Source organism: Anarrhichthys ocellatus, unplaced genomic scaffold (genome assembly GCF_004355925.1).
Source record: "Anarrhichthys ocellatus isolate YVR2014 unplaced genomic scaffold, GSC_Weel_1.0 scaffold3, whole genome shotgun sequence".
Taxonomy (NCBI): Eukaryota; Metazoa; Chordata; class Actinopteri; order Perciformes; family Anarhichadidae; genus Anarrhichthys; species Anarrhichthys ocellatus.
The window spans coordinates 14,836,231-14,855,020 of NW_022280033.1; the positions used below are offsets into that span (position 1 = coordinate 14,836,231).

Genomic DNA, 18,790 nt, shown 5'->3' on the forward strand with positions numbered 1-18,790 from the left:
TTAGTTTTTAAAAAGGCCAAAAACCCTCACACCAATGATACAGCAGATGTAGCAGAAAGATTACAGAAGTTTGACACATTCTATGAAGCAAATTAATCTGCGGCGAGGAAGAATATTGAATAAAAAAAGAGACGAGCACAAAAAAAGAATGGAAAGAGGTGGGCAGCATGTTAAACGGAGGTAAAGTAAAGTGATGGCGAGGTGAGACTCTTGTGGAAGCTGGCAGACTGAAAGCTGACTTGCTCGTCTTTGACGTAAAGATTGCCAGAGCTTTGCACTTTTGTTATTGCAGACATAAATTACACGGGCAGCACGGAGAGAGCACTTGTCAAAGTGTTACGTCGCTCCGGGGAACAAAGACAAATAAGTGAGTAAGTAAATAACACTCAACAGCACGTCTGAGGATTGGAGCGGTGTGAGTTTATTTCCATGTGATTAAAGGTCGTTCATCTTGAGATCGCTGTTTTATGCGTTTAACCTTATTGATTGTGTAAGCAATCGATCCAAAATAATGGTTGGAGTCAGAGGTCAACCTTAACATGATGTCCACAGATGTGTTGAGCTGGACATTTCTTCACTCACGTCTTTATCTTGTTGTGCAGGCTATAGGTTTTATATTAAATCAAATATGAGGTACATTTTTGCCTGGTTATTTTATTCATAATTAGTATGTCATAAAGTGTTTGGGTATTTTGGCATATTATGGTGGTAAATGTACAAATATGTTGAAAAGATATTGCAGTCATAAACACTGTGATTGCTCACTTTGTTTAAGCAAATGACAGTTATATAAAAAAGTCTATTACATGTCACAGACTAAATTCAGTAACGTAAGCTAAGCCAAACAGATCCGTCATCACAATAGGGTGTAATGGTGGAGCTCCGTTCCCACATTATAACACTGAGCTCTCATTGGCACAGGAAGAAGTGAACATTAATTTGTACTTATTGAACCGGTTAATGACCTATTCAGCAAAATACCAATATTCAGGATTTGCTTCATTACTCCTGGTGAACATTAAATCCTGCTATCAAGCAGACTAATTAAAATCACAAATCAAAATCTGCTGTTTTTTGCATTTTATTAGGGCTCCCAGATTAGTGTTTATTACTTTTGTTGATATGCTGAATAAAGACATTAATGTCACCATCTGGCATGTGAAGCAGGAGACACTAATACTCGACTCACATCTCTGTGAGAGAGAATGTGAGTCAGAAATCCCTCAGGTGGGACCCACCACATGAAGTCTGATATAAATACTGATGCAAGAAGATTTCAGATCCTGTAAACACGGCCAATTACCAATTACCTGGTACAAAGGTCATTTCTAGCCATGCTAGCACCGTGGCCCTGGCGATGGCAATTTTGGTTGGTCAATCAAATACATATTAACAATTATTGCGTGGAGTACCATGACATTTTCAAGGTCCGACCAATCACAGAGAGCCCGCTTCAGTCCCGGGTCTCAGCCACTGCCACAGGCTGACCAAGCTGTCCATCATCATCTGCTTTTTCTTTTCTTCTACCTTTCTGTACAGGCATTTGTGGTCTTTGGTGTCCCCCGGAGCTGTCCTCTCGTGCCACCGGCAGGTCAAAATGTTCCGTTATCTAGTATCTTAATGCCCAAATGGATTGGTTCAAAGTGTGGTACAGACATTCATGGTCCCCTGAGGATGACTTGTAATAACTCTGGTGATTCTCTGACTTTTTAGCGCCATCATCAGGTCAAACTTTCAATTTGTCCAATACTTTGTTTAAAGCATACGTTCCATATGATCGTCCCTTCAGCCTCAACTGTACGTTCTTTTGTGCTGATTAGCAAATATTGACATGCTATAACATGCTACAGTAAGATGGTAAACATTTCTGCATACCAGCTAAAAATAATCACGTTAGCATTGAGCTAAAGCCTCACAGAGACGCAAGCATGGCCGCAGGGGCGTTTCTAGGATTCAAAGAAAGGGGGGGCTTAGCCCCAAGGGGAGTGACATGTTTGCGCGCCATTTGCATTCAGACAGTTCATAGATTGGTTCAATCAGAAAGAGTGTGATTTTGCTCTGTAGTTTTGCTTGAATTCAGTATATGATAACACAAGAGACAGAATTTCAGGGTCATAGTGAAATTTGACAACACAAATATGAACTTTTCTCAAATAAAGAGAGAAATAATTTTCCTGCTTGTAAAGGAAAGACGGATAAACTAGCTTTCATATCCGCGTCACTCCCAAATCCTAATTCTTAAAGGGCCGCACACAATGGATGGAGAATGGACCCGACAGTGTCAACTTTACATCATTAATTATGATGATCGGCTATTGGATTGTAATTTGAAGGGGGAGAAAACATACAAACCAGAACGCACGCACATATGTAGCATGTTAGAGTTATAACTAACTTGTCCATGTGAGAAACAATAGTTTAATTTAATGACATCACCAAAAAAAAAAAAGTTTTTTTTTTCTTTTTTTTTTTTTATCAAATAATGCCAAATTATTTGGGGGGGCTGAAGAACATTTTAGGCTTCAGCCCCCCTAAAATAGGCCTAACGACACCCCTGCATGGCCGTATGGACTCTTAAATCCCGTTAGGTCATAGAAAATGATTTCATGAATGGAAAAAGAGATTACAGATTTACTGTACAGAAGTGACCTCCTGACATTTTATTACATTTTCACATCTGCTCCACTGTTCAAAACAGAGACATCTGCTCTTTCGGATATATAACAGCTCTGAGAATGAGACTGCGTGTGCATCGAGGTATGGGACGGCCAGGAAGACCAAGGACGTAAACAGAGTAGTGCAAATATTTCTTTTCAAGTCACATTTCAAAAGCTTGAGCGTATTTTTTGGTCGAGAATGAGCTTCAATCAAATACAGAGATAATTACACAAACCAAATTTGAAACAAATCTGACAAACCCTCTGGAGAATTTGACAAAATATTAAATGTCTGACTACAGGTTGGGGAGAGCAAATGAAAGCCACGGGAAATATGTCTGGAATGATGAGAGCAATTTATGGGTACCAGATTTCGTGAATATCGGAGCAACTATGTCCCAACTAAGACCTTCCACACATTAGAAGGCGGTATGAAGCCTGCTGGCCACGCCCGAGCCCAGTCACTGCAGCATGGGCCAGTTTTTCGAGTATTGCAGGGCCCTCAAAAATGGAATTAGGCAGTAGTATAATAATCTCTACAAAAACAATAGGTCCCTGGCACTGCTGGCACTCTCGTGCTTGGGCCCTAATGATAGGCCTTTTATTAATATGCACATGACACAGTAATAACATTGTTTTAACATACTCTTTTTTTCTTCGTTTGTTTGCACTATTTTACTATAAATCTTCATATTTTCTATTTATAAAACGTTTAGTTTATTGTCACGCACCAATCACCAAGCCAAATTCCTTGTATGTGCAACGGACTTGGCAACAAACCGTTTCTGATTCTGTTTTCTGATTACTACTTGCACGCGGACACAGCATGCACTCGATTTCACAGTTTGATGGCTGAAGGTAATTCCTGAGCTCAACTGCGCAAACGAGACGGGCTCAAACACATTCTGCGTTTGACCTTCCAAGCGCCTCTGTGTCTCCTCTCTCACACAGAGGATTCGATTGCCTCTCCAGATAGGCTTCTACTGCTGCTGATGGGTCAGTGGGGGTTGTGTTGTATCCGGTATACGCCCCGCCCCCCCCCCCCCCCCCCCGCGCCGCGGGGCCGCTCTCCTCCCCCCTCCCCCCCCCCCCCCCCCCCCACCCACTTTCACACCTATACCATTCACCCTCCAGACATCAATATTCCCATGACCCTCTGAAACAACACCCTCTACTCTGCCAGGCCAAACCAATGCAGCTTTGCATAATCAATACTTTCAATAAAAAAAAGAAGGGAGGAGTCGGCGTAGAGACCTCCTAACCACCACCCACTCGCCTCCAACTGTCTTGAACACCGTGGCTGTTTGCACTGGAGGCAGCAGCTGATTGACAATCGATAGCAGCGCTGACAAGGACAACAGACAAGGACATCTCGGCAAACGAAGATAATTCGGCGGCCCCGTCTTATCTATTTGTTCCCGTCTTCTTTATCTAATTTGGCAATAAAACAACAACACACAGAATGCAAGACATGAGCCTTCCCGTTATTGCCACACGCCTCTGAGTTTGGCTGAGGTTTTTGTCTCCACTGGATGTGCGAGATTTCGGGCTTTCCTGCCGGCAATGACCTTTCTTGAAAATGTTGGTTTTTTTGCTATAACCTTTCTGATTTCTGTTGAGGCCAGGCAGGCAGCCAGGCAAGTGGCTTATGAAATGTCGCCCTTCACCAGGTTTAGGCTAAGAGCGTGGTCACCTGCGACTTGACTGACAGATAGTGACGTCCCGTGGGGACCTGGGAGGCAGATGGGGGGGGGGGGGGGGGGGATGGCTTCAGGATCTCCCCTTTTCTCCTTTTGCTGTCTTTTGGTGTTGTGTGTTATGCAGCTCCACAGTGAGCGAGAGGGAATTTCAAAAGTGCCTGCAGGAGGAGAGATGAGCTGCACAGATAAGAAGACCAGGTGAGAGAGCTAATCCTGCTGTCACGCCTCGCAGGCACACAACACAATTGAGATTTCGTAACTATCTGATACGACCAAAGGCGAGGCTGTTGAATTGTCCTCTTTTCACCGTGCTTAAGACACGAGTCGTGGTCAGTAATTCACACATCTGGTTGAAAGAGAAAGATATGGCATTAAGTTATTGAGCCAAGGATTACACACAACTGCCATTCTGAATAATGCATAGATAAGAGTTTCAGATATTTATGAATAATTCCCTTCAATCCTAGTAGAGGAGATTAATCCAAACACAAAGTCTAATCCATTGTGTCAAGGAGAGCTGATATTTGATATTTTGCAAGTACAGGCCGACCCACACACACACACGGTCGATAAGAGTTCCCCCTCCCTCCACGCCTTGCCAGCTGCGCTTTGGGCACACTGAACCCTATTCTGGGTAATGTGATCCTGACTTGGGTGGCACTCACAGCAGGGGAGCATCTGCTGTGGGACTGTGGAAGCAGGACAACTGTGTCCCGGTCACATGCCATTATGTGTGACGAGCACCAAATCTGTGCAGGATTGGTAGATGGATGACCGTCACTCCCCGAGTAGAGGATGAGTGCCAACGATCCTTCCTCAAACTGCTGACACAGTCAAATATTAGAAATCAATATGGGTTGCGTGACTGGAAGCCCTCCCCGTTTGGTGAGAGTAGATTTTCCACCGATTTGGGTCTAACCTTACTGCTTGTCAGCATATTTTGCAAAGCTGATAAAATCCCAACATGTCATTGTAGTATTTAATTGGTCCCACGCTGCTGAACCGGCCTCTGTTCACAGATCTCTCTCCAGATTTCCCCTCATGCCAAAGTCATTTGGTTCCTCTCTTTAGTCACTGGTTGCACCCTCCACAACAAACCCTGGAGTCCTCCTGCACCTGAAACAGGCAACACTTTCACCTTGCGCCAGTGCGAGCTCCCATCTGCTGTCCTGGCACCGCACACACACGTAGAATAACTACCTCATCTCACTGCACGCTGCTGCTGGCCAAACCCAGAGCTCGTCCACGCACAAAAGCAAGCGTCCAGGCCTTTTCATCAGCAGCTCTGGCGTGTAGCGGGCCTGATGGAGAGTTCGGAGCAGGCTGCCTGGTAAAATGACCTCCAGGTTCATTCATGAGGTGGTCAGACTTGGACGAGGCTTTGCTGACACAAAAATAAAAACGGTTCAAGCGAGCTAACTGCAACTGGCTGCGACTCCTTCGAAAGTGATCCAAATGGCGGGGAAAATATGTATCCCAAACCGGCCCTACCCACAATTCAATGCACCTGCATACCCACCAGCCTCCAGAGGACATGATAGATTGGACCACACTCAAGCAGCTGGGCTGGAGGTTTATGCAGGAAGTAGCAAACTAATTTAATTGTTTTTCTCTCCGCACCCCCAAAAAGGCTTATGATTAATTATTCAGCAAATCCTCCGACGTCCCTGCGGTGAAAGCAACATCTGTCATTTATTTAAAGCACACCAACTCATAGGGAATCACGTCACAAACACATTATGGTTTCATGTTTCCGTTCGAAAGTCTTCGCACACCCGCTGTTTGCAAAATAGAGGATGAAAAAGGTGTCACAGAAAAGGTTGTTAACTATGTGTTCTCCTGCGGGAGCTCAACAAAAGTACTGTTCAAAACTAGCTCGTTGTCTTTTGTCTGGAGGACAAGATGTCTGATGAGGACATATACTCAGCTCCCGGTCCAGCTTCACTTCCATATCATTCCTAGCACGAGGCGCTCTCCTCTCATCTTTTTACTTATATTCCCAGGGTTTGTCTTTCCAATACATCTTACATGTGGCCGTATTACATTTGGAAGGCTTTAGATGAGAGTACAAACCTTAAGGACTGTGTCAAAAGATCTGCGACTTTCAGAATTCTGATAGTTTTCAAAGCTCACTTGAAAGGGATGAGTTGAAACGTGCAGACCAGACCATGTGAGGATAGATTCACATATCTTTCGAACTTCAGAAGTCTTTTTAGTGCAAGTATTCCTCTTTGAGTCTCCGTGGACCGTGTGTATTACCGAGCCGGGGTGTAGGGATATCAACTTTCATTTGGCCAACTAAAAGACTGCATTTTTGTGCGAGGACTGCGGATCTCTCACATAACAAACGCGTTAGGAAAGGATCACTTCATAGCCAGTGAGGAGACAGGATGAAGCTCTTACGGAAACAATTTCACTGTAAATCTTGACACGCATGTGTTGCGTTCAATGAATAGTTTTGAATAGGAAATGGTCTTACCAACTGGAGAGTCTTGCTCTGTGCAAAGGGGACATCTTTAAAGCTCACTAATTGACATGTTATATCTCGTTTGTAAAAAGTGAGATGTGGTTTTACGCGATTCATTTGCTGGAACCATTTCATTGAACAGAGCCAGGGGCTAGCCGTTTCCCCCTGCTTCCAGTCTTTATGCTAAGCTAAGCTAATCATCTCTCCAGCTAATGTATAACAAATGCGAGAGGTATCTATCCTCTTTCTTTCACATTTCCAAATATGTTGAATTATTTCTTTAAGACAGAATTGAAAAAGAAACAAAAAAAACATGAATCTATCCTTTAACACTGCTGGGTTTTAATTGACTAAACATGAGCAGATTATCCTTCATTCAAATTTAAAATCACTGCTTTTGGTTAAGAATGCTAGAAATATAAACACATTAAAAACACAGAAATCACTTATTTTTACAACTACATTTATTAAAAAAAAACAAAAACCCAAAGTTGAACAAAATTAAAAAAAAGCAACCAGTGTCCCACCAGGGATGAGACAGTTTACGGAGAGAGACATTTTTAAAAGCATACAAACCAGCAAACTGTATTCTAGCAGCATCCAAATGTTGGAATCTCCAAAATCATCATTTATATATTTAAATATATAGTTTGTTTGTTTTGCCCTGGCAAGCTAGACACTTTACAACATACAGAGCTTTATCTCTCCTTTGTGCAGAAAAATAAAACTGAATTAAATAAACAACTTTAGGTTAAATAAGCTTAAATAATAGTGTTAAACACAAGACACTTCTGTGGCAGATATGTACAGAAATAAACACATTTGGCATTGTAAGTGTGGTTCACTGGCGCTTGCTCTAATGCTCTAGAAACCACTGCATAAGAACACATTATGCTGCTCTCGCGCTCTCGCTCTCTCTCTCTCTCTCTCTCTCACACACACACACACGATTTTATATCAGTGAGCCACAGACAAGGCATGTGTTTTTAAAAGAGAATTAAAAGCAAAAAAACAATTAATTTACAACCAAGAGTTTCAGGCACAGTCTCTTCCTGTTTTATAAATACATGTCCAGTACAACTGCTGCTCGACAGGAACTCTTCAAGTTTGTGCTAACTTCTTTTTTTTTTTTTTTTTTTTTTGTCTTTTCTTTTTTTAAACACAGTTTTGTAACTACCACTTCATTATTGCTAGGACATTGTGACAGTGATTGGAAACTACTGACGGACATGTGTGTAGGGAAAGCACCTTTAAAACATCAAAATAGTACTGCCATGTGACCCTACATTACGACACTGAGGTAAAGAAAAAGTGGAATTCATTGAAAGAAAAAAAAAAAAAAAAGAAAAAAAAATGGCCCAAAACATCAAACCTTGAAATTTTTTGGACTTTGGGAACCGGAAATCCAGAAAAAAAAAAAAAGGGTCTCAGTTGAGCTACATTCATTTCCCCCCCACCACCCCACACCCACTGTATGTTTCAAAGACCGCCACATGTGGATTCCTCTTGGTGCAAGCAGACAGTAAGTACCACTTCATTATGCCCAGTACATTCCTCCCCTCCCGGCCTCACCCCCTCCACTTTCCTGTGTCCGTGACGGGTGGCACAGGAACAGCTGTGTGACAGTGTGCGCAGTACGATACAGTACAGCTGAGTATACAGTACAGTGGACTGACGTGACATACGTAGGTAGATTATATGTTGACTACAGTAAATGAGCTTTACATTCCACTACTCTAAGAAGATCCCAGGGACTCGGGCGGGGACCCGGGGGGGGGGGGGGTGTTACCATTCCTAATTCCTCTCCAGCGCAGGAGATGAGGAGGTTTCCCCAAGAGTCTCTTCAGCCAGGATAAAGAAACTGTTAACGTCAGAAACAGCCCTGCACTTCAGACAGAGGAAGGTCCCAAAACTAAAGGTCCAGATCAGGGTTTCACGTCTCTCCTCACAGGGCTGCACTAGAGTCTCCTGAGCAGGGCCTATTTCTAAAGAGTCTTGATTACTCTGGGGGCCGGTAACGGTTTGTTTTATAGTCGGTTTGCCTGGGGATCATGTGGGAGTCTTACAGAGGAGCTGACTGGGTGCCCAGGAGAGGAGTGAAGGCCTTCTCTCTTTCTCAGGGTTTCTTGTCGATGGAGTGAAAGAACCACTCGGTGAACTTCCTGAGCTGAGCCGACGCCGTCTGGCTCTCCTCCTGCAGTCGCATGTTGTCCTGTCTCAGGTGCTGCACCTCCTCCTGCAACATCGCCTTATCCTCCTTCTCCTGAACACACAAACACACACACACACACACACACACACAATCAACACCGGGATGTGAGGAAAAAAATTAATGGATCCAAAAGAGGTTGCTAAAAGCCCCGCTATTACAAAAGCATCCGCCTGTCGTCAGCTCCGTGTAAATGGGAGGCATTAACATGGCAAAGCAGCCGTTTCTCTGTTCCGATAAACGCGCACTTCCTCTCTCCATTTTAAGCACATTAGTTCGGGTGGGGATATGTTGGGCTGGGACACAATGAGGGAAGGAAGCAGGATATTGAATTAAGTGGACGAGTGTGTATTACACAGGCCGCGGGGCACCCATTACTCACTGTCTATTCTCCTGATCTGTGTGACACAGGCACGCATTGTTTGCCAACGTGGAAGCGGACGCTGACGTGTTTGATGAACGTGAACCCACCTTTCTGAGGTCGTGCTGCAGCTGCCTGAGGATCACCTCCAACTGGTTGACTTTGCCAGTTAGTGTGGAGGGGGCGCCGCTGTTGGGGGGGGGCACAAGAAAAGACGCTGTTAGGAAACAAGAAAGACTAATTTATCACATAAACAGTAAACAACGGGCGCTTCTACCACGACACATATAATGGACAGTTAGCTTAGTTAGCCGATAATGGACAGCTAACTAAGCCCCGCCCCCTTAAGTTATCGTTGCTCAGCATGTCAAGCTTTCAGTCTTCGTATGTTTTGGGGTAAACCCTTTTGTCGGCTGACTGTCGCTAGCTGACTTTAGCAGCTTTAGCTAGCTAGTGTAAACTGAAGGTAACGCCAAAACACAGAGTCCATCGAAACCTCTGTAGCCAGCAGACGTTTTAATGTTTGTTGATTTGTCTTTAAATGATAAGCCTGTAAAACAGTCTTAAATATGCACACGATGGCAACATACTAGATATGATAATAACAGACTGAGGCCAAAGTCTAAGTGGACATGGAAGTACAAGAGCAGCATTGTTTATGTACTGCAATGTAGCCTCAGAATTTTAGCACAGTATGATTGAATGCATAAAATGTAATCAAAATGGTACTTTGTTCTAACATAATGATTGAATGGTTCAGATTAGCGAAGAGTCGATCATTCGCTCGCTGTGGGAGCGTTGGTGCTTGTGTGTGTTTGTGTTCGTCGGTGAAGCCTACTCTGCTTCCAGTGCTGCTCCCTCCGCCTCCACCACCCGTCTGGTCAGCTCCCTTGAGATCTGCAGAGCCTCCGCCCGCTGCATGTCCGTCATGGTGCAGAAAGACGCCACGCGCTGGTCTGGAGACAGAACAGGTGACGTAATGGGGTCATAGTCTGCCCTTCACATCGAAAACAGGAAACGTGTTGGGCAATGCGTTTCATGGCGTAAACATGCAACTAAAACAGAGAGGAGCAAAACACACTCGCATGCACACATTCCTGACAGGATGGGGCAGTTCATTCACTGTTTTGTATGAATGAGCGCTTCTGGTTTCAACAAAGCCACCGGAGGAAGTCCTCCTGATCTGCATGCCAGCAATAAGGAACAAGGTGGGAAACGGCGCATTTCTAGACTGTCTCAGTCAAAGCAAGTCCCTTGGGTGTTGCTCCGGTGCCCTCGCCCCTCTGACAGCTGTTTGGCTCATAACGGGCTGGATCCCAGAGAGCTGCGAGGCACTAGTCATGCTTGTTTTACCATATCAGGCCCTTAAGCTCGCTCAAAGCCCCATGGAAAACCCAAACTTGGCATGTTCTGCTTGGGGACTGCCCAGTCTTGAGGCGTAATGCTCTTTTCTTTAGAAACCACTCTCTCTCTCTCTCCCCCCCCCTCTCTCTCTCAAGCCCTTGGTCTGAGACTAAAGATAGGAGGATCAGCATATTCATAGAAAAGATTAAGGATACCCTTCTATTAATTTAGCCCCCAAATGAAAGCTAATCCACTCCAAGACAAAAGCTGATCGAGCCTGGAGTTGGTTCTTCAGACGAGGTAGGAAAGGGAGACCAAGCTGCAATGCAGCAGGCAGCCTACCAAAAGGAGAAACTCCTCGGAGCATTCATTAATTATGACAAATGAATGGTCACATGCTACGTTTGGCCACTCGCTGGTCTCGGGGTCGGCAGGAGTTCATGTGGAAAAAAAAAAAAAAAAAAAAACCATATTCCTGGCGTGTAAGCGTTTCTGTGATGGATGGGAAACACACGGGCATGAGAGTGGTCGCAAAAGTACTTAAAAGCAGGAAAAAAAAAAAGAAATGAACAGAAGTGATGATGCTGATAATGAGGTGGCTGAGACGTGCCAACGCCAATTAGCTGGAAATAGTGTGAAAAGACAGATCTTAGTTTCGACAGGAACATATCGCTCAAGACAACATACTGTAAGCCCTCATTAATCCATCTGAGCACTCGATTCCTAAATCACCTGTTCCAGAGCCCACAAAAGCCACAAATCCTCTGAAGCAGCCTCATTCAGAGAGCGCCTTCAAAATTAAGATTTCTCTTCCTAAGGAGAGAATCGGCCGCTTTGGGCCAGACGAGATGTCTGTCATCTCTTTGTAGAAGAAGAAAAATCCCTCATCTTACGGCGCATATTCAGATTTAATGGACAAAAGGCCACGAGAGGAGCTGAGTTTACCCCAACCTATCAACAGTAGAAGGAGGCGTCGCTGTAAGAACTCTCCCTGAGTGGCCACTTGCTGTCTTTATGGTGTGAAAATTGGCTCCATGTCTGCGCCGACAAATAATGGCTCATTCCTTTCAGGCTACAGCGCTCGCTGGGAATCACAACGGGGCTCAGGGTCTGCGGTGCAAAAAGCGAAAAAGGATCCCCACAAGTCACCTCCCACAGCACCTTAAGAGACGCTAGAAGAAACACAAACACAAAGCGCGCACACAAACCTGCACATGCAAGCCATCTAGCACTCACACACACACACACACACACACGCACACACACGCACACACACACACACACACACGCTAAGCAGCCAGGAGGAGGGGGGGCGGGGGTTACACAAGGTGCCAGCAGCTTCAGCCACGCTGGTTACCTTCAAAGGCTCGTGCTGCGTCAACCAGGTGAGACCAGTCCAGGCCCGAGGCAGCATCTGGGAGGGGCATGAGGCCCGGGTCGCTGAACTTGGACCTGTCCGCCAAGGAGCCGTCAGAGAACCAAAAGTCATCTGCAGAGACAGGCAGGCACGCCGATCAGTGTCTAGGCCTGGCCTGAGTTCAGGGCTAATCTCTAAGCCGCTCATCAGTTTGCATCAGAGCAGACAAGAGGGGTTGGGAGAGGAATAAGAGGGGCGCAATGGGGGGGGGGGGGGGGTTTACTCAAACGGGTCGTCGCTCGCTCAAAGGGATTGATATTTATCCAGCCCTGCTTATCACAACACCGTGTTGAGTCCAACTCTAATCTAGTGGCACCGAAATAACAAATCCTCCCAAACATTGCAAACAATTTAGCTCTGGAAAGAAAAGTTTAGCGTTTATGTGACAGCGCGATGGGCTCACAATACACCACCTTCTCTGCATAGCACTCGCAAGGCGCTGTCTGAGGGGCGATAAATGACTTGTCTAAGTGAATGTCTTCATGTTTCAATCAATATCTCCTGTCCCTCCCCTCCGTCTCTCCCGCTCCCTTTCTCCCCGTCAGCCCTGAAAGACGGGGAATGCAATAAACAAGCTCCCATTCTGCAGAGAGGCATTTAGAAAAGCATGAGTGGAGAAGCTGAGAGGAGACAGAGAGAGAGACACAGAGAGAGAGAGAGAGAGAGACAGAGGGAGAGAGACAAGAAGAGAGAGAGAGAGAGAGAGAGAGAGGGAGACACAGAGAGAGCAAGCTTGAGGTGATGCCGACACTCTCCTTTCAATTTACACAGCGTCTTGGAGCTTGAGTGATTCACTGTTTACCAAATTGGTCTGTTTCAGTGAGGGAACGACAGAGCCTGTGTTCTCAACTACCCTTCAAAACAATCAGGAACCCATCAGGTTGACAGCCAGAAGAGGCCAAAGAGAGAAACGTCTTTCCAAAAAGCCATTTTCTGTCCGACGATGGCAGCCGGAGACGGGTGAGGAGCGGTATGGAAATGAGACAGGAGGGACGGAGAGGGGGGGGGGGGGGGGGCGCAGGCAGGGACTCGTGAGTGAATGAAACATAACATATGACAGACATCGCGACATTCCTGATGGAAAAATAGGCACGTTCACGTCACAGATCTTCCAAGACCTGCAGCGGCGCAGGCAGGACACATCACACCTTTCATCACCGGAACACAGTCGGTGGGTGCTGGGAGAAATGGCAGAGGCAGCGACAGGTGTCTGCTTAATGCAGACGGAGCGGCGGGGGCCCCAATGCAAGTTGCACGCCCAGTTCCAATCAGTGGCTATATTGAGGAGCGCTGCTGGTTGCGCTCATGATATTGGTAGGACACAAGTGGCTCTTCAAACAAGCATCTATATCCTGGCTTTTATCTGGTGCCAGCGAGGAGGAATGAGAATCCAAGAGCAACATGCAGAGAAAGTCGACTTTAGCCTCCCTGTCTAAAGAGGTAGTTCAGAGCCGCTTGTGTTCTTTAAAGCAGCACCTCTGCAGTGTCCTCGGTGAATCCCTATTGCACACGTTCCTGTACTCACTCCTTAGGTTGGACGCTCCCTGGTTGTGGACCATGCGAGGAGGCAGCGTGCTGTGGTAAGGTGGGGTGGTGCTGAAGAGGATGTCATTGGGCATGGCTTGGTCCAGCATGGAGCTGTGCGAGCTGGCGTAGGACGAACCCTTGCGGTTACTGCACACACTCTCGTCCGACAGCGTCCGGTACAGGGAGCGCCTCGGTGACGAGCTGCCCACTGCCGACACCTGAGGGAAGGAGAACAAATTGTCAAGCGAGAGCCACAACTACTACCCCGCCCCTCCTCCTGTGCGTCGCCTTTCCACGGCACAGTGGGGTGTACACCAGCGGGCAGCTGGGTGGGTCAGTGTCAGGAATCAATTACAGTCTTTGCTCTCAGGAAAAATGCAGATGGATTGAGCACAGCTGGAGGGTGTCTGGCAGAGCGGGGGGACAGGCCTCGTGGAGGTGGTGACAGAGGTCACTGCGCTGAGGCAGCCGATAGTCACCGAGCTTAATGTGAGAAACTACAGAAGGCAGACGAGACTAAGTGCCACAATACGAGAGGGAACAGAAAAAGCTGATAGGCCAGCCAGAGATGCATTTGTATTTGATAGAGAAAACACAAACGATACCAGAGTCAGTACTTGATACTTTCCCCGAGTTTTCCTGAAGCGATACTCCAACATGATCTATTATCCGGAGATTGTTGACCCAGATATATAAAGCGCAGTGGAACTCCTGTATAAGTCGGTTTAATGCAGGGCTGTATTAACAGCTCCTCATATTTCTGAATAAACTCACCACACATTCACTTTTGTTTTCTTGTTTACGATACAAACCCGGTGTTCAGTGAAGCAAGCAGTGGCAATAATGAACTTCTATTAAGTGCGTTGGCTGCTTTGTGTGCACTCTCCAGAATAGAACTCATATCGCAAAGACGTATAAAAGGCCAACGCAGAGGTTGAAAATCACAAAAGCTGCATCGTCCTGAGGGGGGAAGTCATCTGTACACAGAGAGGAATACCACTGCAGGGATAAAATCGGGTTTCACGACTGCGGCCAGACTTTTGACAGAGGATCCTCCTGTATAAACACACCAAACCACAATGGCCAATCCAATCCATCATTGTCCCTTTCAGCCTCCATAAATATTGCAGGAGTGACATCAAAAGTAGCCACAAATGATATGTGAGGCAGTCGGGCCAGATGGGTAAATGTCTGCCTTGGGCTGCAGCTGTAACCAGCGCTACACTAGTATACCCGCAAGCCAACACCCAGCCATCTCCATTTCAAAGACGGATCCCCCACAAATCCCACCGTGACAATTTAACAAACATCAAGTGCGTCCTTTAAGCGGAAGATATGCACTGGAATTCAAAGCAGCACACATGCACACCGCTGAACATCTCGCAGGCTTTAACTTAACAAGGCTGTCTCTTACTACCAAGTTTTCCCACCCAACTTTACATGATTAGACCCCATAAGGTTTGTTCCTAATCAAAACAACTTTAAACAGGATTTGCTGCTCTCTCATATAAAGCAAAAATAGCACCGATTTTGAGCTCCCATAAATGGAGTCACGGCAAATGAAACCATTCGTACCAGGGCTTAATGTTTTCTTTTTCAGAAGCTATCTATTTATTTCAACCACAGCATCAAACCAGGCTCTCTGAACACATCCTGGCGCTGGTTAACGGAACCCGCTGTGCACATTACACAGAAAATATTGTATTAATCAAACCTACAAGATTATTGACTATTTCGGCGTGTCTAAATCCACCTCGGCTGGCAACAGTCCACACCCTGATCTGAGCCGTGTTTGAATTATTTTGCACAACAGCAACGCTCTTTATCAGTCGAGGCAGCGGAGGACACAGCCACTGAGACTTTTCCTGATTTTGTCCCGAACAAAAGACAACAACCAGCATTGAAAGCCTCCGACGGGCCAATTGGGAGGATGTGTTGGACAACCACCTATTTCAGATGCTTTTTGCTTTCCCACAGGAGGTTCAAAAGAGGAACGCTGTGGTAGAATAAGCTGCGAGCGGCCTTTCCTTTGCATCAGCCACACAATAGTGTGCCTGTCTGTGGAAGGGCCGTCTCAGCGGACACCGCGGCGGGCAAGGAAAATCTCCCTGCACCTGCTCGCCAACACAAAGACCGACTACCGGAAGTGACACACAGATTAACCTTTATTGTGATTGAACAAGTCAGACCGTAATTTGAAATAAGTCAACAATGAAGACAACATCGCCATAACCGTATTCTGATTCTTCGACATTCCAGCTGATGATTGGAAACATGCCGTCTCTAGAGAATAAAAGTATGCGTTCATTGGGATCAGATGTGTGTATGGTTGGAATGTCTGGCTCTGAGCCTTCCTTCATGCATCTCTCTCCCAGACTGCTATTCCGCACATTGTATTATCACTATGCTGCTCTTTGAATCCACCAAACAGCACCGTGTACCTTTGTTCTGGTTGCTGTGTTTTCACATAGAATCAAATGAAGGGTAAATCGCAGGGCAGGCCCGATACACCAGCTTTCATCTTTGGCACTGATGCTGCCTGGTTCTGTTGTAAGCATCACACTTTATATACTTGTCTGTAAGCCCAGTGCACATGCCAAGTTTCCACTCGGCTCAAATGTCTCACAAATGATCTGTTATCGCTCAGGTTCACGCGCATCAACGCACGGACGCATGAGCAGCACTGTGTGGTTCTGGTTCTGACTCTAGCAGCAATATTTAAATATCAGTAATGCCACAAATAGAGCTGCTTCGTGTGAGGGACAAGGCTTGCTTTCTGCTTGCCTTGCTTCTGTAGGGATGACGTGCATTCATAATACAATTGAGCAGCATCCAAAAATAACTCGTTTGTATGTCTCCAGGGCCCCTTCCTGGTAGATAATGGATGGGGGATGGGGAACCGAAGATGCAATTAATAGAGTCTGCGGGACCCGGGAACATCAAACATCGATGCACTCTCTGCAACTCCCTGCCTTTAATCCATGACAGCCAGACTGAAAAAAACCCAGGACCCGTTTATAAACCAGTTATAAATGTAATTTTCCCCGTCAGCTGTGGTATCAGGACCGGCTGATAGGCAGCAGATGTTCGTCCCGCTTTTACTCGGTTCCCAGCAAAAGGTTATCTGCTCTGGCTCCTGTAGGCACTACACCTGTTAGTCAGCATGATGAAATAGCTTTCCTAACAATGTCACGTCATCATATTCATCAATCACCACATCACAGTTTCCACAGGTTTTAGTCGTCAACATCACAATTATCGCGTCATCTAGAGGTTAATTAGTCAATCAGCCACAGTGACCTCACCTTCCGACTCCCGTCTTCTCCTGGGGGGCTGTTGTGCATCATTTTAAGGTATTCTTCTTTCGAAAGTCTCTGCAGCGAATTCCCATCCCGCTCAGCGGCCTGGCAGGCGGCCTCCTGTGCATACAGCTGCCTGTAGACCCAAACAGAGGGCACAGAGGAGCAGAGCTAATCAGAATGGTGAGGAAAGCCATATCCTGCAAAGGGAGGCCATGGGCCATCGCAGCTCAGGTCCAGCTATTTAGAAAGTAAAGTCAGTATCACACAAAGGGGGTTAAGGTGGGACTGTCTTAGCATGCCAACAACAGGTGCTTCCATGCTGGCCAGGTGAACGTGGGGCAACGGAAGGTTGGAGAGGGGAGCTCATTACCAAATCCCATCTCACTCTGCCAAAGCAATGATTAAAGACAGTGTGAAGAACTCAGCCAAGCACTGTGACAAGTAGAAAGGAAGGGGAAAAAAAAAAAAAAAAGAAAAGAAAAAAAAAAAAGAGGGTTTTGGACAGAAAGTACATCCAGAGACAAGTGCAAACCACAGACCCTAGAGGAGCGTTCAGACAACAGAGGACACGAGAGCTGTGTGACAGGATTGGACAAGGACCCACAAGAGGTGACATGTTTTGTTTTGGTGGGCGGTGTTCGTCAGTGGGGTGGTTGTCATTTACATGATTTTTGGGGGGTGCCGAGTGTTTAGGGGAGGGGTGGGTGGGGTTGGGGGTACAGTGAGGGGAGGATGTGACAGACCTGGCTGGTGGACTTGTGTGGCTGTGAGACCTCTGCTTTAAGTGAGCGGCCTGTGAGCAGCACACTGAGTGCTGTTGGCAGGGAGCTAGATGGCCGTGGGGGGGGGGACACACCGCACGGCGACACAATGGGCTGCGACGGTTACCTAGAGACACTATTGCTGAGCGTGGCCCTGTTTTTAAGCTTTTGGCACCATGGCAACCAAGCCCTAAATACATAGACAGGCATTGCTACGCGCGATTGCCAGACTCATTCAGACCACGAGAGCTCTGGTTCACAAACAAAACGCTCTATTCTGAAGGCTGCATCCAGGAAAAAGAAGAGCAACTAATTGAACTCTGTATACTAGCGGTTTGCTGCTAAATCTGTAGGGAGCAACCCCCCCCGCCCCCCCCCTCTGTATCTTACCCTTGTTCCAATCATCCCGTAATCATGGATCGATCACGTAAGAACAAATTGGACAATGCTCAAGCCCTGACCTTTGCAATTAAAAGGTCATTCCACTGTGCCACAGCAGTTGCGTAATGCCTACAATGTGTAATACATTTTTCTTCTTCTTGCACAGCAGGTCCCGAGTATGGGTATAAAACAAAGGTGGTACATTTTCATCCACCTGTTATAAATACACTTTTTCTTGCTAGAAATTTGGTGGAAAAAAAAGACAATAATGATGAAATGTTTTCTGGCTCAGCTGAGGTGATAAAGCTGGCATTTCGAAAAGAGAAAAACGCAATAAAGGCTGATGGAAACAGATTCCTCTACTGTAGACAAGGCATTCATGCCATGCTGAGGGTTGCTTCTGCATGTCACCCCCCCCCCCACTCTCTCTATCACTACAGAGTATTGTGGGCTGTCACACAGCAGTAGGATTCTGTGGAGACACAGCAGAAATGACATTCTACTGACGCACAGTTGGTTGTTCTCCGCTGGCAGCGTGTGCCACATGGCAGGGATAGTACTGGAGTGGGGCGGTGGTCTGGAACAAAAGGGTGGGGGGGCTGGGGAGGTGAGTGTGTGGGGGGTGAGCAGGCAGGGCCACTGGGGGGGGGGGGGGGGGGGGGGG

The 18,790-nt window shown here is 46.3% G+C and overlaps 1 protein-coding gene across 4 annotated transcripts in view; it reads right to left on the minus strand.

The window, feature by feature from the left end:
* Positions 1-7,149: 7,149 nt before the first annotated feature.
* LOC116378497 (signal-induced proliferation-associated 1-like protein 2) overlaps positions 7,150-18,790 on the minus strand; it is a 74,443-nt gene continuing 62,802 nt past the window's right edge. For 3 of the 4 annotated variants that reach the window (XM_031840396.1, XM_031840389.1, XM_031840407.1), the window contains 6 exons: positions 16,988-17,117; positions 13,681-13,900; positions 12,096-12,227; positions 10,233-10,350; positions 9,505-9,583; positions 7,150-9,087 (listed from right to left, as the gene is read on the minus strand). In XM_031840396.1, the coding sequence (XP_031696256.1) occupies positions 8,941-9,087; positions 9,505-9,583; positions 10,233-10,350; positions 12,096-12,227; positions 13,681-13,900; positions 16,988-17,117 (826 nt within the window). In that variant the 3' untranslated portion in view covers positions 7,150-8,940. The remainder of the gene's footprint in view (positions 9,088-9,504; positions 9,584-10,232; positions 10,351-12,095; positions 12,228-13,680; positions 13,901-16,987; positions 17,118-18,790) is intronic. The other variant, XM_031840401.1, reaches the window with a different exon arrangement.